General features: G+C 43.0%; 1 protein-coding gene across 2 annotated transcripts in view; it reads left to right on the top strand.

Annotated features, from left to right (window-relative positions):
- Positions 1-23401, top strand: part of SPATA16 (spermatogenesis associated 16) — a 209127-nt gene that overhangs the window by 73457 nt on the left and 112269 nt on the right. For both annotated transcript variants that reach the window (XM_014053709.2, XM_087726134.1), the window contains exon 3: positions 497-586. In XM_014053709.2, coding sequence (XP_013909184.2) covers positions 497-586 — 90 coding nt within the window. The remainder of the gene's footprint in view (positions 1-496; positions 587-23401) is intronic.

Here is a 23401-nt window from a genome sequence, read left to right on the forward strand (position 1 = left end):
CATCTGTTTATACAACCAGGGATTTTTGGTTGCTGTTGCACACTAGGTCACAATAGTTGAAAGTCAAGTGCCCAAAACTGATTTTTGTGACATTTTTTGCAACAGACCTTGAAACAAATGTGTCAGTCATAAATTGATTCTCACGGCCTGTAAGCAAACCTATTGCCTGCAATGGGCAGGGAAAATAAGTAGGGGGGAAAAAATCATAAATTATAGTCACCTGACTATAGGATGCTGAAAATAACCTTAAATGCAGGCTGGCTGCTAAGCATCGAAAATGTGATCAGGTGACCACATAGAGGCGATCAAAGCGTTGACACTTCAAATCATGGGCCATAAGTACCTTTAGTGCTTACGTTGTAATGGTTGAACCTGCTAAGCGACAAGTTGTAAGTCAAGGACTATCTGTACTCCCCCAGAGTTAGATGTTAAAAGGTTCCACCATATGATGTCACTTGAAGTCTTTGACCTAAACATTTGTTTGCTGTTTTCGAAGGAGTGTCATTCTGAACCCTGCCTATTTCCGCAACCATCTTCGTCAAGCGGCCGTCTTCCGGTGCTTAGAGCGATATTCTGAAGCTGCAAGGTAGGTTTGTACCCCTGATTCATGGGGAAGCTTTCCTGCCTCAATTTCCTTTCCTCCCTCCCCCCTCCCCTTTTTTATCCTTTTTGCAATTTGCAAAAGTTAGAGAAGACAGTGGAAATAGCCATTGCCACATTGGGTCACAGCAGGGGTGGGATTTTAAATTTTTAGCATGGGGTTCGCTGGGTGGGCGTGGCCATGGTGGGTGTGGCCTAGTCAGCCTCCTGCACCACGGCCAGGGGGGGGCTTTTTGCCCTCTCGGGATTCCAGAGGCTTTTCTCGAGCCTCCAGGAGGGCGAAAACGGCTTCCCCAAGCTCCAGAGCCCTCTACAGGCTGGAAAATGGGCCCATTTCTGATCTTCCTGAACTTCTGGTAGGCCCGTTTTTCATCCTCCCCAAGCCTCCACACGTACCTTGCATTTACCTGCATCCAAAACAGGACACATGGGGACTTCTGGGAGGGGAAAGATGGGGTGGGCAGAGCAGCCAGGAGTGAGAGTTGGGGGTTCTCTGAACTGCACAGAATCTTAGCTAGAGGTTCTCCCGAACCCCTGCAAACCCCCCCAGAAGGCCACCCCTGGGTCACAACCTCCATCCCAACCTTCTGGTTTTCTCTCTTTTCCCAATAATAGAGCCTTTCATATACCTTGGGCTCCAATGTCTAGAACAGTGTTTCTCAACCTTGGGGACTTTAAGTCCTGCAGACTTCAACTCCCAGAATTCCCCAGCCAGCACACCTTCTGGTTTTCTCCCTTTTCCCAATAATAGAGCCTTTCGTATACCTTGGGCTCTAATGTCTAGAACAGTGTTTCTCAACCTTGGCGACTTTAAGTCCTGCGGATTTCAACTCCCAGAATCCCCCAGCCAGCACAGCTGGCTGGGGAATTCTGGGAGTTGAAGTCCGCAGGACTTAAAGTCTCCAAGGTTGACAACCACTGGTCTAGAATATGAAGATAGTTGAAGGGGAGTTCTCAAGCCAGGGATGGGATTACATTAACTGCTTGGCTTCAGGTCTATCAAACTCTGGGCCAGGAATCTGTTAATTTGTGGAGGAGGACAAGAGGAAGAAACAGGCCACTGAAACTACTAAGGGTTCAAAAGTTATTTTCCCCTCTCTCGCTGGCCACGAGCAATCGGCAGCTTCGTATGGCTTCGTACTTGCCCTCAATAAAGATTCTTATTTAGTTGAGACCTACAGGGTGAGCCTCCTGCCAAGTCTAATCAAGCAATGGAGCTAAGGTTGCAGGGAAGTGTCAAGTGATCTGTGATAAGCTGCCAAGTTCCAGTCATGGAAGCCTGACATATAAATCCACAGGGGCAGCAACTTTGGCCCATGTTGGGAATGCCTGGTGCACAATACCGTAAACTACCGAAGTCAAATAGGAAAAGGAAAGAGGAAACTTTTAATTAACAGAGGAGTTTTACAGCAAATTGCAATGAGTGCTCCATTGGGACACTGGAACGAACATGGAAGCCTGGTCCTCAACTTACCACCGCAATTGAGCCCAAAACATCTGTTGTTAAGTGAATTTTGTGCCATTTTGATGACTTTTCTTGCCAAAGTTGTTAAGAGAATTTTAAATTGTTAAGTGAATTGGCTTCCCGCATTGACTTTGCTTGTCAGGTGGTTCCAAAGGGGGATCACATGACCAGGGGTGGGTTTCTCGCCCCGTTCCAACCGGTTCGGTTGGAACGGGGCCGGCGGCATCCTCGTGCACGTGTGCAGTGCACGTGTGCGTACTAGCGTTTGTGCGATGCTCCAGCTGCTCCTGGAGGATCGCGCAGGCGCTGTATGCGTCCTGCGCATGCGTGGAAGCACAGAACTCGTCAAAACCGGGTAAGGAGCGCGGGCGGGTGGGTGGGCCCTTGGCCGTTCCCGGAAGTTACTTACTTCCGGGTTCGCCGACCAACCGGTTCGCAGGGACCGCCGCGAACCGGTTGAAACCCACCCCTGCACATGACCCTGGGAAACTGCCACCATCGTAAATGTGAATCAGTTGTCATGTAAATCACATGACCGTGGGGAGGCTACAATGGTGATAGGTGTGAAAAATGGTCAGAAGTCGCTTTTTTCAGTGCCGTTGTACCTTCAAATAGTTACTAAATGAACTGTTGTAAGTTGAGCGACAGCATCTTTGACCATGCTGGGAACGTCTGGTTTACAGTAATAGCAATAGCACTTTGACTTATATACCGCTTCACAGTGCTTTACAGCACACTCTAAGCAGTTTACAGAAAGCATTTTACCAAACTAGTAAAAGCAGGTGTTTATTTTCTTGCTGATTTGCTTCTTCCCAAGATGCATTTATTGGCTACAGAAGAGCTCAGCACTCAGGCCTTGATACCACTGCATCTTCAAATGACAAGAGCAATCGCATTTAGACTTATATACTGCTTCACAGTGCTTTACAGCCCTCTTTAAGTGGTTTACAGAATCAGTATATGGTCCCCAACAATCTGGGTCCTCATTTTACTGACCTCGGAAGGATGGAAGGATGAGTCAACCTTGAGAGGCTCAGGATCGAACTCCTGGAGTGACCAGTGAGTTAGCCCTGCAGTACTGCATTCTAACCAGTGTATCAGCCGAGGTGGCGCAGTGGTTAAATGCAGCACTGCAGGCTACTTCAGCTGACTGCAGTTCTGCAGTTCGGCTGTTCAAATCTCACCGGCTCAGGGTTGACTCAGCCTTCCATCCTTCCGAGGTGGGTAAAATGAGGACCCGGATTGTTGGGGGCAATATGCTGACTCTGTAAACCGCTTAGAGAGGGCTGAAAGCCCTATGAAGCGGTATATAAGTCTAACTGCTATTGCTATTGCTATAACTGCTACCACATGGATCTTGTGTGTGAATACAGTAATCTACTGTATACGCAAACAAGTCAAATAGGAAGTGGAAACTTTTAATTAACACAGGAGTTTTACATCAAACCTCGGTTACAATTGGCAATGAATGAACTATTGGGAGACTGAAAGAACAGGTTAGGGATAGATCATCTTCTAGGAGAAAATCTATGCAGTCATTAGGAATCAAAAACAACATGATGGCCCATAATCAATTTGCAACACACAAATGCTGGTGGAAGTTGTGTGCCTTGGCCAATTCAGCATGGCTCTTCCTAACAGCATTCAGGAGGATAAGTGGCACCATTGTGTTATCATGTAAGCCCAGCCCTTTTCTATGGACATCCTATTATTAAAGGTAAAAATTCCCCTCGCACATATGTGCTAGTCATTCCCGACTCTAGGGGGCAGTGCTCACCCCCATTTCAAAGCCGAAGAGCCAGCACTGCCCGAAGACATCTCTGTGGTCATGTGACTGGCATGACTAAACACTGAAGGAGCACAGAACCCAAATGTGGTTCCTATTTTTCTACTTGCATTTTTACATGCTTTTGAACTGCTAGGTTGGGAGAAGTTGGGACAAGTAATGGGAGCTCACTCCATTACACGGCGCTAGGGATTCGAACCGCTGAACTGCCGACCTTTCTTGATTGATAAGCTCAGCATCTTAGCCATTGAGTCACCATATATGTTAAATGGGGCCCAACTTGTTCTGTTATTTTGCAGAGCTGTTTTTCTATTTCTGATTAAAGAAACAAAGAATTATGCATTTCTTAAAGTTATATCCTAGGCTTAATGGAACTATGCCCTCATTTTATTCTCCCAACAACAATTATGGGAGTTTCCTCAAACTGAGAGCGGGCAGGCCCAAATCTTTCATTGTCGTATTTCCAAGGGTAGATTTGAATCTAGGTCTCTAATATGCTCATCCTCCACTTTAAACAGCTGGTAAAGAAATCAAGACAATTCCACCTGCACTTGGTTGCAAAGTGGGAATATATATTTCTTGAAACTGATTTCTTACACATTTTTTATTATGTACAACATTTCCATGGGAAAAAAGAGGAATATATTTCTCAACTAATTAAAATGTTTTAGTGGGTGAATCTTCTTTCTTGTTATTAATGAATGAATCAATTACATTCAATGAAATGCACATAATGTCAGTCCCAGTTGTTCCTTCCAAGAAAAGCTCTCTGCTTCTCCATTCCCAAATGGTCTGTTTTTCTTTTGCATCTGACATTCAACTTGAGTGGTTTCGGTCCCCCTACGATATCAGGGAGAAAACAACAGAGCTTCCACAAATATGCTGATGTTTCTCTCTTGCTGTTTGTGCCCCCATTTTCAGGTAAATAGACATAGAATTAGGTAGCATCTTAGAATCATAGAATAACACAATTGGAAGGGACCTAAGAAATCTGCTGGTCCAACTCCCTGCTTGAGCAAGAAACCCTATATACCAGTGATGTGTAACCTTTTTTGTCATTGTGTGCCGAAAGTGAGCGTATGTGTGATAACATGCATACACGTATTCTTGCACCCATAATGCAATGCGTACACGACACCCAGCTGTGCACTCCATCCCCCCCTGGATGCACCTGCGACTCCCCCCCACCCCATTTTTGCCTAGCAGCCCCCCCCCGAAGCCTCCTGGGAGCAAAAACAGACCCCAGGGGGCACCCCCCAGCCCCCGTGCATGCCCGTGCATCTCCCGCATGCGCCCCGCCCTTGCTCATGCATGGCAAAGATCCCAAAATCAGTGGGAGGCATGTGCACATGCGCAGCCGAGATGGCGCAGTGGTTAGAGTGCAGCACTGCAGGCTACTTCAGCTGACTGCAGTTCTGCAGTTCGGCTGTTCAAATCTCACCGGCTCAGGGTTGACTCAGCCTTCCATCCTTCCGAGGTGGGTAAAATGAGGACCCGGATTGTTGTTGGGGGCAATATGCTGACTCTGTAAACCGCTTAGAGAGGGCTGAAAGCCCTATGAAGCGGTATATAAGTCTAACTGCTATTGCTATTGCCCTCAGAGACAAGTAATGGGAGCTACCTGTAGCCACCTGCCCTATATTATTCAGACAAATGGCTGTCCAGTCTTCTTTGGAAAGCTTCCAGTAATCGAGCATGCTAAGTCCTCGACTTGTGATCGATCCTAAAGTCCTCGACTTACGACCGACCGCAAGTCCTCAACTTACGATTGACCGCCGGCAACAGCCTAGCCGCACCTGATAGGCTAAGACTCGGCTGGCTGAGTGCGGGCTGCCAGAGGCACTCCTATTGGTTGCCCTGCTTGACAGCTCCTGTATAAATAGCTGTCAAGCAGAACAAGGTGCTGAACTCTCTCTGTATATAGTTAACTGTTGCTGTTACTCAATAAATAGCTGTTCGCTTACCTCAGCTGCCTCACGCCTCATCTGTTCCTGTGAATCTCAATAGAGCACTCACAATTTCTGAAGGAAAGCTCATCTTCAAGTCCAGCTCATCTTCTGAAGCCATCTCATCTTCAAGGCTAACTCGTGCTGTTAGGGCATTTTTAAGACTTAACAACTTTATTAGGACAAAAAAAAATACTCCTAATAAAGTTGGTTGGCATTGAAGATGCCATCAGAATCCACACCTCCTTCATTCTCGTAGGCCTATGTTTTTCAAACTTGACAACTTTATGATGTGTGGACTTGCTTAGACTGACACAATTCTTCGTTTCCCATTTTCAGCTAGCACCCGGGTTTACCCTGAAAAGGAGGGATTGCTTAATTAATACAGAAAGGCTAATGCTCATTGTTAAGAAGAAAGGCTGGATTTCACTTTTGAAGGATCTTTCTCATTTCTTCTACAGTGGTTTAGCCTTTCATGGCTATGCATCAGTCAGGTAGTGGTGAGCTTTTGAGCTCCATGGACTTGCTCTCGTTTTCTCAAATCCTGACATTTTGAAGGCAGCTGTGGTTGGCGTCTTCAGAGATGGAATGAGCTGCTTTGCGGTGCATCTCTGAACAACTCACAGGCACCAAAACAGGAACTGAGTAGCTCTTGTATTTGTACCTGGCAAGCTGATTTTAGTCCTTATTTCAAGAAAAAGCAGTCATAACATTGGTTTGAAAAGGAAAGCTATTCCTCAAAACCACTGTATTTGAAAACGTTTGCATCTGTCTCCAGCTATATTTTTGAGTTTGCCAAATGTTTGCTAAAACATCTGTCGGCACAGATATCGAAAATCCTTAATATTAGCATGCCGATTTATTCAGTCCCAAAACATGGCATGTTTGCATGTGTGTATAAACACAGAGATATGTACACAGACTAATATCAGGGGTGGGCTTCAAAAATTGCAGCAATGGGTTCGCTGCCCCATTGCTGGGTGGGTGTGGTCATGGTGGGCGTGCCCTAGTCAGCCTCCTGAACCATGGCAGGAGCATTTTTCACCCTCCCCAGGCCCTGAAGCCTTTCCTTGAGCATTTGGGAGGGCAAAAAGTGCTTTCCCCAGGGTCTGAAGGCCCTCCGGAGGCTGGAAACAGGCCCATTTCCAAACTTCCGGGACTTCCGGTAAGTCCATTTTCTGCCCTCTCCAGGCTCCAAAGGCTTTCTTTGAGTCTCCGGGAGGGTGAAAACTGCTTTCCCTGGGCTGTGGAGACCCTCTTGAGGCCGGAAACAGATCAATTTGCAGACTTCTGGAACATCCATTAGGCCCATTTTTCCCCCTCCCCAAGCCTCCGTGAGGGCCCTGCACTTACCTGGCATGATGAACAGGCCACATGGAGACTCCTGGGAGGGTCAGGGTGGAGTAAGGGGGGCATGGCCAACCAGGGATGGCATTTGGGGGTTTGCTGAACTGGGCAGAATCCTAGCTAGAAAATCCCCTGAATCCATGCAAACCCTCAGTAGCCCACCCCTGACTAATATCTGTTGCAGTATTTCTCAAAGCTGGCAACGTTAAGGTATGTGGGAGTGTGGAATTCTGGGAAATGAAGTCTATGCATCATAAAGTTGTCAAGCTTGAGAAACACCGAGCTGTTGGAACCTAACTTAGATATCATCTTATTTGTTTGTTTGTTTTTTTAGAAATCATATAAACTCTACAAATCAGAGGAAAAATGAGATACAGAATAGATCAGGAGTGTCAAACTCAAGGCCTGTGGACCAGATCTGGCCTGCAGGGTGCTTAGATGAGGCCCACCCTAAAAACAGCAAAGAAGCAGCCAGCAAAAATGGAACTGGGGAGGGCCACGTGTGGGTCTCCCGGGCTCCGCAATTGCCTCCTGCAGCTCTCTGACAGTGAAAACGGAGCTTGGTAGAGGGCTGCAGGAGGCATTGTGGCTGAAAACAGTGCTTTGATGAGTGACGTCAAGCTGACCACGCCCACAACCCCTCGGCCATGCCCCATGTTCCCCCCAAGGTCAAACGCAACCCTGATGCATCCCTCAATAAAATCAAGTTTGACACCCCTGGAATAGATGAACACAAAACCATAAGTGCACACGCTTGTTTTCCAATGACAGTTAATGAAAATATAAAGAAGCCGTTTCGGAAGACTTAGAAACTACAAGAACAGCTAATGAAATTGTGGTGCGAGTGAAATAAGAGTGTTGGGGAAACTTGTAAATAAATGGTAGCGAAGACTAATGCTAGACTTGTAGAAGGAATAACACGCTCATAAAAAGAGAGCATTAAGGTTAATGTGGCAATGGTAAATCTTTAATGAGCTGACAGTGCTATCCTGAAATATCTGCCATTGAAATTAAGAATCAGGGTCCATTCTTAGATACACAAGTGACGTTGCTTATAAACTATCGGCTGCTCTTTGTTTCAACCTACTTTTCCTCTCCTATACTTCAGTTTAGGAAACAATCTACCTTAGGCCCAGTGGTGGGATTCAAATAATTTAACAGCCAGTTCTCTGTCCTAATGACCAGCTTGGTAGACATGGTTCAGTGGTCATGTGACTGAGTGGGTGTGGCCAACTCAACATCACTCACGTCCGTCCTTCCGACGCGCCCTAAAAAGTTGGCTTTTCCAGCAAGCCGGCCTGGCCTGAACAAAATAAAATGATGATTATTGTTAATTTTAATCGATTTTTTAAAATGTTATTGTTAATCTTAATTGGTTTTGGGTTTTTGGATACACTTATCTAATTTTTTTTAACTTTTGTAATGTGTGTTTTTTTTTAATGTTGTACGCCGCCCTCAGTCCTTGGGAGAAGGGCGGCATATAAATACAATAAACAAACAAACAAACGTCGATGGGCGCTTCGCCTTAGCTGTTACATTGTAATAAGAGTTAACCGGAGAGGCAGTTTCTGTAAGCAGAGCAATAAAGATTAGGCTAGAAACAACACTAGAATGTTTCCTTCCTGCCTTCCTTACAGGATTAGCCCTGTAAAGTGGGGAAAAAACAAAATGAGGTTTCTTCCAACAACCGGTTCTCCGAACTGCTTAGAAAGATAACAACCGGTTCTCCTGAATAGGTGCGGACTGGATGAATCCCACCACTTCTTAGGCCCACTACTCCACCAGATATGCTACTCGGAAATGTGAATTCCTCATTTATGAAAATAATAATAGAAAGACAGCAGAACAGAGAGCCATAGTAACATCCTGGAATGGCATTAGTAAAGGTCTCAATTTGATTTAATCGTTCGGCTGTCCTAACTATTTAACCTTGGGGTGGGGTGGGGAGAATCTATAAGCAAGCCCGAATTAGTTCATGATTCAGAGAGTGACTTTAGGGCATTTATCATAATGTTCATTACCCATCCATTGCTGCAGGAGAATGCTGGATCTATGCAGCTGGGGACGGATCCACCTATATTCTGAGCTATGCTTGGGAAGATCTGAAACGTTGCAGGGGTCCTTGGTGGTCTCGGAGCTTGGTTTTTTTCTTGCAGACATTTATTTATTATTTATTTATTTATTTGTCTTGTATGCCGCCCACTCCCGGAGGACTCTGGGTGGCTCACAAAAGACAAGGGAAAGGGGGGAACAAGACAACGACAACATATTAAAAACAAAACCAACATTCACAATTTCTATGGAGGTTGATGCTTCTCAGCTCCCCCCAGCCTGCTGGAGCAGCCAGGACTTGGTGGCTTTGCGGAAGGCCGGGAGGGTAGTAAGGATCCGGATCTCAACAGGGAGCTCGTTCCAGAGGGCCGGAGCTGCAACAGAGAAGGCCCTGCCCCGGGGAGTGGCCAGCCAACATTGGCTGGCAGATGGAATCCGGAGGAGACCCAACCTGTGCGATCTAATTGGTCTGAGAGAGGTAATCGGCAGGAGGCGGTCTCTCTTTCATTACCATAATGAGGGTAACAGCACCTAGCACTGATCTTGTTGCTTAGTTTGGGCAATGAAACATCTGCAAGTAAACAACCAATCTCAGAAAGCACCAAACACCAAAGACCTCTGATTTTAACCCCAAGCTACAAATATTTCCCTTCATAAGAATATCATGTTAGATTATGCTTTAAGAAGAATCATAAAAATAAATTGTAATTACTTGCATTATAATATGTAATAAAATTTGTTCAAAGTAAGTCGAAATGAATGCAATCAAGATAATGCCAAGCAGTATGATAAATACTCGGAGAGCTGGTTTGGTCTAGTGGTTCAGGCCCCATGCTAGAAACATACTAGGAGACCAGTGGTGGGAGACCAGTTTAACAAGCAGTTTGGTGAGTGTGCACTTTGCGCACACTTAAAACACCTGCGCTGAAAATGAAGCATTTAGAAGCTCAGCTGCTTACCTTTCAAGTCAGCCATGGTAAGTAGAACAGTGAGGGGGAGGGGGATCAGTTGCGCCACACGATTGAGATGAGATAGAAAGCAGGAAATTAAGGACAGAATAGGGCGGGGTGGGTGGGCAGGGCCAGCTGATCATCGGAGCTACCGGTTCGCTCAAACCGGTCCGAACCGGCTAAATACCACTTCTGTGGGAGACTGTGAGTTGTCATAAAAGCCAGCGGTGTGACCTTGGGCCCAATCACACTCTCTCAGTCCACAATCTCAGGCTTGGGCACAAGATGGTTAATCAATTCCTGTCACACTCAATGAATCAATACTTGGTTGATCTGGAGTGGGGGGGGGAGCAGACCTTGCACTAGCAGGAAAATGCTAGCAAAGAGAAAGAAATAAATGCGCATTAGGAAGAGCCATGGAAAATAATAGAGGATGGGGAAGCAGCTTTCAATTCTGTGGTGAAAGCAGCATGGCATATAGCCATGATGGCAAACCTATGGCACGAGTTTCAAAATCATTTGCTGCAAAAAGATACTTTTCCCTCTCCCTTTCTCCTCTAAAGGTTCCCCTTGCACATATGTGCTAGTCATTCCCAAATCTAGGGGACAGTTCTCATCTCCATTTCAAAGACAAAGAGCCAGTGCTGTCCGAAGATGTCTCCATGGTTATGTGGCTGGCATGACTAAACACCGAAAGCGCATGGAATGCTATAACCTTCCCACCAAAGGTGGTTCCTATTTTTCTACTTGCATTTTTACATGCTTTCAAACTGCTAGAAGCTGGGACAAGTAATGGGAGCTCACTTCATTATGTGGCGCTAGGGATTCAAACCGCCGAACTGCCAGCCTTTCTGATCAACAAACTCAGCATCTTAGCCACTGAGCCACCATGTCCTTTACTATGTATCTTAGTCTAGTTGGGATGTTCCACCCATTAGAGGAAGGATTGGATGCAAGAAAATGAGGAGAAATTCCATTGTTTGAGCAGAAATTCACTCTCAACTCACAAATCTTCCAAGGGCTAATGCATAAATGGAATGAAAAATGACATACACACATGATTATTGATAGATGCTTAGGATGAACAGAAAGAAGCAACTGACACTCATAGCTAGCTTGTGAATTTTCTCCAGATTTTCTTATTGGCTCTACTTATCCACCGCAATTCTTACTATTTATTTATTTTTTAACCCAAATTTTTAACTGAGAATTAAACTGATTAGTTCCAAAATACAACTAAGTTTCCCCCTTGGGCCTCTGTTTCAATGCAACCAAGCCCTCAATTTTTCTTTGCTTCGGGTATAATAATCCCATTGTTGTAATATTTCTGCAGATCAAGAAAATAATGCGCTCTCCCTGTTCTAACTGCATTGTCACACACTTTTGTATGAAACTTTAAGGCTGTTCTTTTCATTATCATCCAAAACAGTTGAATCTGAGAAGCAAGACAGAAGTAATCCATTTTATATCTCCTCGGAACTCGTAATGATTTATCTGTGGAATTTAGTTTTGATTTTTTTTAAACAAATACTGCTTTATGTTTATCAACAGCAGGAGTTACCTGCCCTTAGTACTGATTAGCCAACACATGTGGAGTCACCGAGATTTCTGTACAATCTCTGATGCAATTTTATAATATAAAAGAAATCATTGATTAAATAGGGTAAAGGTAAAGATTCCCTTCGCACATATGTGCTAGTCGTTCCCGACTCTAGGGAGCGGTGCTCATCTCCATTTCAAAGCCGAAGAGCTAGCGCTGTCCGAAGACATCTCCGTGGTCATGTGGCCGGCATGACTCAATGCTGAAGGCGCACAGAACGCTGTTACCTTCCCACCAAATGTGGTTCCTATTTTTCTACTTGCATTTTTACATGCTGTCGAACTGCTAGGTTGGCAGAAGCTGGGACAAGTAATGGGAGCTCACTCCGTTATGCAACGCTAGGGATTTGAACTGCGTCTTAGCCACTGAGCCACCGTGTCCCTTTTTTTTTGGCTAAATATAAGGTCATAAATGAAAATTCACACAACCCTTTGTTCTTTTTAAAAAATTAACAGGCTCTGCCTCCAGCACACAAGTAGCCCATTATACCTGTGATTTCCATTACAAATCAGCACATAAAAATGGACCTTTCTCCCCAATTTAAGTAGGCAACAATAGCAACTCAAATCAAGGGTGGAAATTAGCCAGCCTCAATAGGTAAAAGAACATGTACCAACCAGGGTCTCTGAGATTGATTGGGAAGCATGCTGGAGAACATGATGTAAAAAGTATTCTTTCATTTAAAGCTATAAAAGAAAAGACAAATTTCCTCGCACAGAGTCTGGAAATAGAAAGGTAGCTGCTGAATCTTGAAGAAATTCAGAGTTATATATGCTACCAGGCAACCTTGTGACCCGTTGGGTCATCCTTTGAAAGAAACATAGTGCAGTCTGATGTGACCAGAATGAACATTAAATTTTAGGCTGACCGTGGATTTTTTTTCCATCCCAATGCTTGCGGGTCCCTTGATCATTTAAGAATAGTACACATTCTAAATAGAAAAATAACTGGAGTGGCAAATGTATTTATTATTGGAGTCAATATTAACTTACTTAAATAGATAAACAGGTGAGCAAAAAAGGAGTGAGAGGGGGAGCAACTTTGACTTCCTGCTGGCTTCCCCATTGAGTTTCCATGTGGGAAGCATGACCATGGGCACACTGCAATGGTCACAGCTTAGCAAATAAAACAGGTCTGAATATTATGGAAATCTGAATTTCACAGGAATAGATTTTTTTATGCATTGTTTAAGTTAGCAGAAACTGGATAAGTTAATTCAAAAATCGTTGCACCATAATAGAGCATTTGGCCTAATTTAAGGGTACAAGCAGACAAACAGATAAACAAATGAGACTTTTAGTAGTCTATAAATCCAGGCAGCTGCCTATACTGCTCCATGGTGCTTTACAGCATTCTCTGAGTGGGTTACAATGTCAGCATATTGTCCCCAACAATCTGGGTCCCCATTTTACTGATCTCAAAGGATGGAGAGCTGAGTCAACCTTGAGCCATCCAGAATCGACCTGCCAAAATGCTCCTGGCTGTGGGCAAAATTAGCCTGCAGTACATTCTAACCACTGCATCACCAGAGCTCTTAACACAACCATGTCACAACCTTGCAATGGGAGTGACTGAATCTTCCACTTGCTTTTCAGAAATCACATTGTGTAAAACATAATTTTCTGATCCAGACTGGAAACTACAAAAAACATGAATTATGAAAAGCCAAGTCAGCCTTCTCCTCTATACTTCTTTGGACTTCTGCGCTTTGTTATTTATTCTGGCTCTTGGAAAATAAATTCAGACTGAACATTGAATGTTTGTCCAGGTCCTCTGGAGAGTGGAGTGGATCCACTGCACCAATTCTGGACACAACATTGGCTGACACAGCAAAGCTTCATTAAGAATCGAGAAAAGAAGCCAGCTACTTGCTCTGACTAGGGAACCAAGCAAGGCATTTTCTTACAATTAGTTTTTCCTCTGAAAAGGGTGATTTAAAGGCAAAAACTCTGCTTGAAAAGATGGCTTCAGAACATGCTAAGAGAGCCATCCAATCTAAAACACCTTTTTATTCATTGATTCCATCCAGAAATCTCTCATTCTGTGCCCAAGCAGATACATTTAAGATCACACCAGTCTCCCCTCCCCATTTCTTATTTCATTTTCTTCCCCCATTTCTCCTTCCATCAACTAAAACTTATTATAGTTTAACATGGCATTAACATAGGGGTGTCAAACTCAAGGCCTGTAGGCCGGATCTGGCTCATGGGGTGCTTAGGTCTGGCCCATGGGGCTGCCCTGGAAATAGCAAAGGACCAGCTTGTGGCACCTCTGCCAGTGAAAAGCTAGAGAGGGCCACGTGAGAGCTCCATTTTCACTGGCAGAGTGCTAGCAAAACAAACTACTAGCAAAAGTGGCATTTGATTACATAAGTGATGTCGAGATGGCCACATCCACTACGACCATGCCCTCTGCCACCGATGTCAAACACAACTCTGATGCGGCCCTCAGTGAAATTGAGTTTGACACCCCTGCATTAACACTTTGCAAACTACGGCTTGAGTTCCTAAGCCAAGATTCAAACCTACTATTTCATCCCAACCAACACATTGCAACTGAAAGCATATCATATCTAAAAGAGGACATGGTTTGCCATATTTGGATGCAGTGGCAAAGAAGGGTTTAGTTCGACATTGCACAGCCTGAAATTCCCACATCCAAAGTCCTTATGGAGCTGGGGAGATTTATATATGTAATAAATAAATAATAAGGAAGCAACCGAGAGTCAAGATAGATGCAAATGAGATCTTATCAAGTTAACTCGATTAATGTAATTTTAACTGCATTTTTATTGAATCGATTCTATTGAATCAACTCTAATTATGTCCTCGTCTCGTGTATTTGTCGGAGTGCAAACTTTGGCATGCAATCAAAACCTAAGTGGAGTCCTAGCTGAAAAAAGTTTAACTGATGGTGAGGTCAACAGTTCGGTGGAGAAGGAAATGGAGAAGGAATCATGTGGCCCGTATTTTCATTGGTTTGCTGAAATCTCTAATGCAAATCATGAACTGCAGCCTTGATGTTACTCTGAATAATTTTCATAAGTAAAGCAAATAACCAATAAAATGTACATCTGCCAAATGAGCTCATAGTGTTCTGGTCAATGAAGAAGGAGGAAACATTTAGTAGATTCTTCAGGTTTGGCTACATTCCCATGTTTGAGTATGTTCTGTTCTTCAGAGTGCTATCAAAACATAGAAACATTTAGAGATTATCCTTCTCTTACTTCGAAAGCATTTTACCAAACTAGTAAAAGCAGATGTTTATTTCCTTGCTGATTTGCTTCTCCCCAAGATGCATTTATTGGCTACAGAAGAGCTCAGGACTCAGGCCTTGACACCACTGCATCTTCAAATGACAATAGCAATAGCATTTAGACTTATATACCGCTTTACAGTGCTTTTACAGCACTCTCTAAGCGGTTTACAGAGTCAGCCTATTGCCCCCAACAATCTGGGTCCTCATTTTACCCACCTCGGAAAGATGGAAGGCTGAGTCAACCTTGAGCCTGAACTGAGATTTGAACTGACAAACTGCAGGCAGCTGGCAGAAATAGTCTGCATTACTGCATTCTAATCACTGGGCTACCTGGGTTAGCAAACAGATGGAAAGATTTTCCCTACCAGCCTTTAAGCCAGGGGCAGGGCCAGATTTTCCTATAGGCTAACTAGGCTTCAGCCTAGGGCCTCAAGATCAAGAGGGGCCTACATTCAAATTGTTAGCAAAATTAAAATTACACTATTCTAAAAACAGTGAACACTAAAACACTGAACCGAAAATAAGGAGAAATTCTACGCATATGACTAATAAACAAACATAAAAATGTATTGGTTAAGATTGTTCCAGTGCCGCAGCAGTTGGGGAGCCCACCCACGTTCCCGGCACCAGCGGTCAGGCAAGAGGCGCAGCCGCTCCCAGTAGCCGCCCCGTCGACACGGAGCCCACCAGCGGCCAGGCAGGTGAGGGCGAGGGGGCCGAGCCAGGCAGCTGAGCGCAGCAGGGGAGGCAGCTGGCCTCGCTGCCTTTGCCGCAGAGCAGAGCCGCCCTCCGTCGGGAGGCCAGCTATATATATTGATATATATTGATATATATCACAGTAATGATGTATTTTATTGCCTCTCATGTAATTTACAAACTTAAAAATGGGAGGTGAAATAAGTTAAATAAGTGGAATAGCCTAGGGCCTCTTTTCATCTAAATCCAGCCCTGGCCAGGGGTCTCTAACTCCCCAGTTGTGAACCAACGAGCCCGGGCGAGCACGGGCATGCATGCAGCTCCACTTTCACATGCAGTGGTCAGGCGAGAGCTCACGTGCAATTCCAGTTGTGTGAGTGACAGGGGTGTGTGCCCAACCCTTATGCAAATGGAGCTATGCATGCGCACATGCTTGCCTGCCCCTCATAGGGAACTATCCCCTCTCCCCTTCCCCTCCAGCCTGCAAAGCCGTAAATTTGGAGACCGCTGCTTTAAGCAACTGAATTACATACATGTCATGCTATTGTCTGATAAAATGCAAAATGTAAGAAAAGAAAAGAAGTAAAAAGTGGCGAGTGGAAAAATGGAAATTAAATACCGGAGATTAGAGAAAGGAAATGGAAATACAGCATTTATACTATACTAGCCAGTAGCCCAGTGTTGCCCGGGTATTTATTTTTAAGGGGGAAATATCTAATTTGGATTTTCCCCCTTACCAGAGGGAGCCCCCCTGTGGAGTACTGTGAAGCTGCTGCCATGGCACCTCCACTGTGCTGTACAGTAGAAGCCATTTTATGGCAGTACAATAGAAGCCATTGAAAGAGACAATAGGCTGCATCTTAAAAGAACACACACCCGAGAGGTGTTAGAGATGTCTTACCCACACAGTATTTTTCTCCAGAGAGTAGGTCACCTGTGTACCAAGTTTGGTTGAAATTGCTTAAGGCATTCCAGAGTTTAGCGGGAACACACACACACACACACACACACACACACACTCATATATTTATACTATACAATATATTTCACCATACCTTTCTTCCTTGCAATTCATCCAAGTTTGTAATGCATCCATATATTTCTTTGCCTTTTGCTCCTTAAGTTTTTCACTTCTCCTTTTTGAAGGATCTCATAAACTTCATCCAACATGACTTTCTTGATCTTTTCCCAAGCTATTCATTTCTCTTCCACAGATTTGTTTTCCAATTCTGTGTCCATTTATTCTCTCTACATGAGCAAACCACTCAAACTGCTTCTTTTATACTGGTCATGCAGGTTTCCATTCGATCTCCATTTATCCATTACCATTTACTCTTCACTTTATCCCTTCTCGTTTAATCCATAGGTCTTGGTCTTAAATACGGGGCCACACGGGGCAGTTCGTGAGGGATGGCCTCCATGGCGCCATGGAGTGGTAATTCAACTTGCTCCTCTACCTCGCGCTTTTCTTCCTTCTGCTCTTCTTGCTTGCCCTGCTCCTCTTTGGGGTCATTAAGCAGCTGAAGAATTCTGTCGCCAGTGCCGGCGCCCTCAAACCCTGCCACCACCACCCCTTGCCTCTTAGCACCCCCCTGCTGCCCCCCTTGCCTCAGCGCCCCCCTAAGTCATCGCACCACCCCCCAGGGGGTGGTACCGCCCACTTTGGGAACCACTGGTATAGGGTTTCCTACCTAGGCAGGGGGTTGGACTAGAAGACCTCCAAGGTCCCTTCTAACTCTGCTATTGTATTGTATTGTATTGTAACACTTCCTCAGACACACTTAACAAGTGAATAGTTTTTACATTTTATTTTACTGTATTTTTGTATGGGGAAACTGTAAACTAAAGAGATCACTGCCGATTTCAGAAAAGGCAGGCCCAGCCACACATCTCTGTGTACTAATGATTCACCTGTGTAGGTGGTTAGCAGCATTAAGTTTCTGGGTATTCAGCTAATGAGTAGGCTAGCTTGGTTACTTAACAGTGAGACACCGATGAAGTGAGCACAGCAATGCCTGCATTTTCTGCCTTGCATGAGAAAAGTATATCTTCCTCCCCCTGTCCTTACCACTTTCTACAGGCAGACGACTGAGAGCACCCCGTCATATTGCATTACAGACTGGTTTGGAAACATTACTGCTTTGGAGAGGAAGGTGATGCAGAGAGTGGTGAGGATGGCAGAAAAGATTATGGGCAGCTCGCTCTCTTCTATCCAGGACATAGCATATAAGCATTGCTTGACCAGGGTCTTCAGTATTATTTGCAACACTATCAGTGGTGGGTTGCAGGCGGTACATGATGTTGATGTTGATGTTTAATAAATTTATAGGCTGCCCAATCCTGAAGGACTCCGGGCGGCTTACAACAATACATTTAAAAATAGAAGTTAAAAAGACAGAAACATAGATTAAAAAGACCACAACATACACTCAGCCTACATCCCGGTATGGGCATACCAGTGCCTCCCGGGAGTACTGGGTACCATTCTAGTATGGTGCTCCAGAGAGCCCACCTGCCCGCATGAGCTCCTTATCTGTATTTGAGCTCTTTGGCACTTCCGCGCACACTCATGGATGTACAGCACCTGTGCAACACTCCGCCGAGCAGCTGGAGCACCCCGGAGGCGTCGCGGAGGTAAGGACACATGCTCGTGTGTCCGTGTGTGCTGCACACATGCATGTAGGGGACACCGGGCTCCGTTGCACCATACCAGTTGCAATGGGATCCGGAACCCACCATTGTACACTATGCATTGTCTTCACAACTTGTTTTCCTTGTTACCTTCTGGGAGGGGGCTTCGTGGTATCCGAAGCAGAACATCCAGATTCAGTCACAGTTTTATTCCATATAGTATCAATCTTGTGAACAATCTCAAATTTCCTCCTCCTATTATGTATTCAAGATGGACAGTGATTTAGAATAGATAGATGGATGGATGGATGGATGGATGGACAGACGGATGGACGGACAGAGTGTGTATGTATAATAGAGATAGAGATATGTATGTGTACTTATATGTATGTGTGTGTATCTGTGTATGTACAGTATATGTACATATGTATGGATATGGATATGGTTATACAATACAATATAGCAGAGTTGGAAGGGACCTTGGAGGTCTTCTAGTCCAACCCCCTGCCTAGGCAGGAAACCCTATACCATTTCAGACAGATGGCTATCCAACATCTTCTTAAAGATTTCCAGTGTTGGGGCATTCACAACTTCTGGAGGCAAGCTGTTCCACTGATTAATTGTTCTAACTGTCAGGAAATTTCTCCTCAGTTCTAAGTTGCTTCTCTTCTTGATTAGTTTCCACTCATTGCTTCTTGTTCTACCCTCAGGTGCTTTGGAGAATAGTTTGACTCCCTCTTCTTTGTGGCAACCCCTGAGATATTGGAATACTGCTATCATGTCTCCCCTAGTCCTTCTTTTCGTTAAATTAGACATATCCAGTTCCTACAACCGTTTTTCCTATGTTTTAGTCTCCAGTCCCCTAATCATCTGTGTTGCTCTTCTCTGCACTCTTTCTAGAGTCTCCACATCTTCTCTACATCATGGTGACAAAAACTGGCTGCAGTATTCCAAGTGTGGCCTTACCAAGGCATTATAAAGTGGTATTAACATTTCATGTGATCTTGATTCTATCCCTCTGTTTATGCAGCCTAGAACTGTGTTGGCTTTTTTGGCAGCTGCTGCACACTTCTGGCTCATATCTAAATGGTTGCCCACTAGGATTCCAAGATCCCTTTCACAGTTACTACTGTTGAGCAAGGTACCACCTATACTGTACCTGTGTATTTCATTTTTGTTGCCTAAATGTAGAACCTTACTCTTTTCATGATTGAATTTCATTTTATTAGATAGTGCCCAATGTTCAAGTTTGTCAAGATCCTTCTATATCATAACACCTTGTGTTATATTAACACATATATAGCATGTGTGTTACATATGTGGGTAGACATGTTTTTTTTGAGAGCACGCAACAATTTCATTTTTAATGTGTGCCAGTCTGCTCACAGTTTAAAATAAATGACAATAATAGTTATCTTATGTATCTTAATGTACACTTCCAATGATGCAGCCTTCATATATGTGTTAAATAAGTTACACAGTCAGTCCATAAGAACACTATCATATTTTAATGTTTCTCTAGTTATACCATTTATACTTGCAACCTCACACTCTTCAACATTCTCAAGCATTTATTACTTCCTTTTCACATTTTTTCCTGCACAATAACATTTTTCTTTACTTTATTTCTATTTTGTTCTTCAACAGAATACTGTCATTCTCATAAATATTCCCTAGAACACTCTGAGTTCAGGCATTCTCTGATTTCAGTGTCATCACGAATTATGTAACTACAGTATTTTTAATTCATCCACAAATTCTTTCAGTCTTCCTGATCAATCAATCAAAGCAATCATGCCTTGACTGCAATTATACTTACAGTACATATTTAAAAGAGATCTTTTAAAGCAGATATTCACCAGTTACCATTCTCATTTGTTCATTGAATTCTGGATGCTCCATTCACTTTTTCTATAATGTCTGTTGTTCCGACCCATCTGAGTTTTTTGCTCCTGCTACTGATGACATGAACAAATCTATGAAGTTTTCATGGCAACATTTAACAAGAAGCCCTTGTCTTCTTCTTCCTACGGCTGAGCAGGCAATATTCAGCAGCTGATTTCTGCGTTTGAAACAGGATTCATAATAGTTTAGCATCTTTAAGTATTATAACACACTAACTCCTTAGAAAAATTCATGTATTTTTTTCCAAAACTGATTCATATGTTGTTTTCATTCTCACCATTCACTGTTTTGGAGAATGCTTTGTTTTCTAATTAATGTTTCTATTGAATTGAACAATGTATTATTGCTACCAGTGGAATGAGAACTATCTAATTTCACATTTTCAGATCAATGAAAACCAAATCTTAGATACCATTTGAAATCTGCAGCTCTCTTGGTTTACTGTGCAATTTACCAAAAATATAAACAATGCATCTTAGGGAAAAGAAAACTAAGAAATACACAGGATACACAAATATAAATATATGATATGTATATTGCTATGCATGTGGATATGGATATGGATATATATGAGCATATGGATTTTGATTTTGATTTTGATTTGGGTTTGGATTTGGAAATGAATAGAGATAGAGATAGGAAGAGATAGAAATAGAGATATAGAGATAGAGATAACACCAAAATACATTGTGTTTATATATAAAATACCAAAATTATCTGCCTGCCTTCCTGTCTGTCTGTCCATCTATATTTATCTATCTACCCTGTTTCCCTGAAAATAAAACCTCCCCCGATAATAAGCCCAATTAGGCTTTTGAGCGCATGTGTTAAAATAAGCCCTTCCCGCCTCCTGCACCTCAAAAATAATAAGACCTCCCCGAAAATAAGACCAAGCGCTTATTTTCGGGGGTCAAAAGAAAATAAGACCCTGTCTTATTTTCAGGGAAACGCGGTATACATACATACATACATACATACATACATGCATTTTGAATACATAGATAACCAATTTCGTTGTATTTAAGTACAATGACAATAAAGTTTATACTTATACATACATACATATCTGACCACATACTAATAAATATTACTGTAAAGGTTTCCCCCCCCCCCAAACAAATCTTATTTTCCAAAAAATGTATTGGATACATCTACAGGAAAGGGGGGGAGGGAGGAAAACAGTGGAAAGTGTGTGATGATGTTGTTACACAAATGTCACAAGCAATGTACGGGTATGAGTTGTGAAGTATGTGTGCAATGGTGCCATTTGCCTGATAATGTGTATCATTATTTGAACCATGATTTGCTGCAAAGCCCCCTTACTTGGCATATGTCCGCAATACATCATTGAACCAAGATCAAGTTCGGTGTCAGACGTGAGAGTGAAACCCACAAAATAATTTCATTCAACTTCGTCGGCCTAGTTTTCTGAGCTCAGAAATCATAGCTAAGCTCTCCTAGCAGTCGACTCAAACTGATCCAAATATTGGAGCTGTTTTTATGACTAATTAATGTTTGTCTTTACTAAACCAGGCAGTGTATTATCTCAGCTAGCAGAATTTATTTCTTTAAAGGAGATGGTAATGCATTCATGAGATAAGAGACTGCAACAGAGCTGAAACAACATTTTTATCATGGCACACTTAGTCTAAAATCAAAATAAATGTCTCCATAATAATCAGTGATGTGCTGTTTCACCCATTACCGCACAAATTATCTATAGCATTGAATACATGTGGGGAGAGTGGGAAAATATATATATATATTTTCTCTGACATAGTAAAAGTCTGTTAGATGGTTATAGCATTTCAACAAAAATCTAGCAGAACATTTTATTAGGGCTTAAACAGAACTTAAGCAGCTTTTGACTACCTTGCACAGGCTTGTCTGTGGATATTCTCACTCATCCAGTTCATGGTTATCCCAAAGGTGCTTTTTCAAAAGGCAACTGGATTGTGTTTTTTTCCTTGAAGATGTTTCTTGAATGAAGAACTGTCAGAACTGAAGAAGCTTCTTGGATGAGAAGCAAAATGTCTTTAAGGAAAAACAAAATGCAGTCGTCTTTTGAAAAAGCACCTTTGGGATATCTGTAAGCTTCCATTTAATTTTATGATTCCAGGAGAAAAGTTCCAAATAAAAAGTGTTTACTGAGCTATGATGATGTGTTCCTTAAAAAAAAAACCTAAGGTGAACATGTTTTTAAAGAAATGATTAAATGCCATGAAATGTTGAATGAACTTTGAAATTCCTGAACACTTTTTTTTTCCAGATTGGAGGCTAAGCCAAAAACAGGTAGGAGAAGACAGACATAGGTTTACAGGCAAGGGACATTTATAGTATATAGGTATAGTAGTGTTCATCAGCCTTGGCCAGTTTAAGATGTGAGGACTTTAACTCCCAGAATTCTCCCACTACCATGCTGATAATCCTGCTGGCTGAGGAATTCTGGGCACTGTAGTCCTTACATCTTAAACTAGCCAAGGTTGAGAGACACTGGCTTATAGCAGGGGTGAAATTCAGCAGGTTCTGGAGAACTGGTTTTGGAAATTTTGAGTAGTTCGGACAACCGGCAAATGCCACCTCTGGCTGAGAGTGGGGTGGGTATGGAGATTTTGCAGTATCTTTCCCCTGCCACGCCCACCAAGCCACACCATGCCTACAGAACCAGTAGTAAAAAAAATGAATTTCACCACTGGCTTATAGGATATAATGGAATTGGTTTAAAGACTTAAGATCTTTCCCTACTTGGAACTAAACATGGCATAACTATTTATGTATCATTTTGTACACACACACACACACACACACACACACACACAAACAGGGAGAGAGAGAGAGAGAGAGAGAGAGAGAGTCAGATAGATAGATGATAGATAGATAGATAGATAGATAGATAGATAGATAGATAGATAGATAGATAGATAGATAGATAGATGATAGATAGATGATAGATAGATGATAGATGATAGATAGAGAGAGAGGGGGGGAGAGAGAGAGATAGATAGATAGATACTGTAGATACTGTAGATAGATAGATAGATAGATAGATAGATAGATAGATAGATAGATAGATAGATAGATAGATAGATAGATGATAGATAGATAGATAGATGATAGATAGATAGATAGATAGATAGATAGATAGATAGATAGATAGATAGATGA

Source organism: Thamnophis sirtalis, unplaced genomic scaffold, assembly GCF_051295495.1.
Source record: "Thamnophis sirtalis isolate CommonGarterSnake01/CBP01778 unplaced genomic scaffold, rThaSir2_p1.2 scaffold_11, whole genome shotgun sequence".
Classification (NCBI taxonomy): domain Eukaryota; kingdom Metazoa; phylum Chordata; class Lepidosauria; order Squamata; family Natricidae; genus Thamnophis; species Thamnophis sirtalis.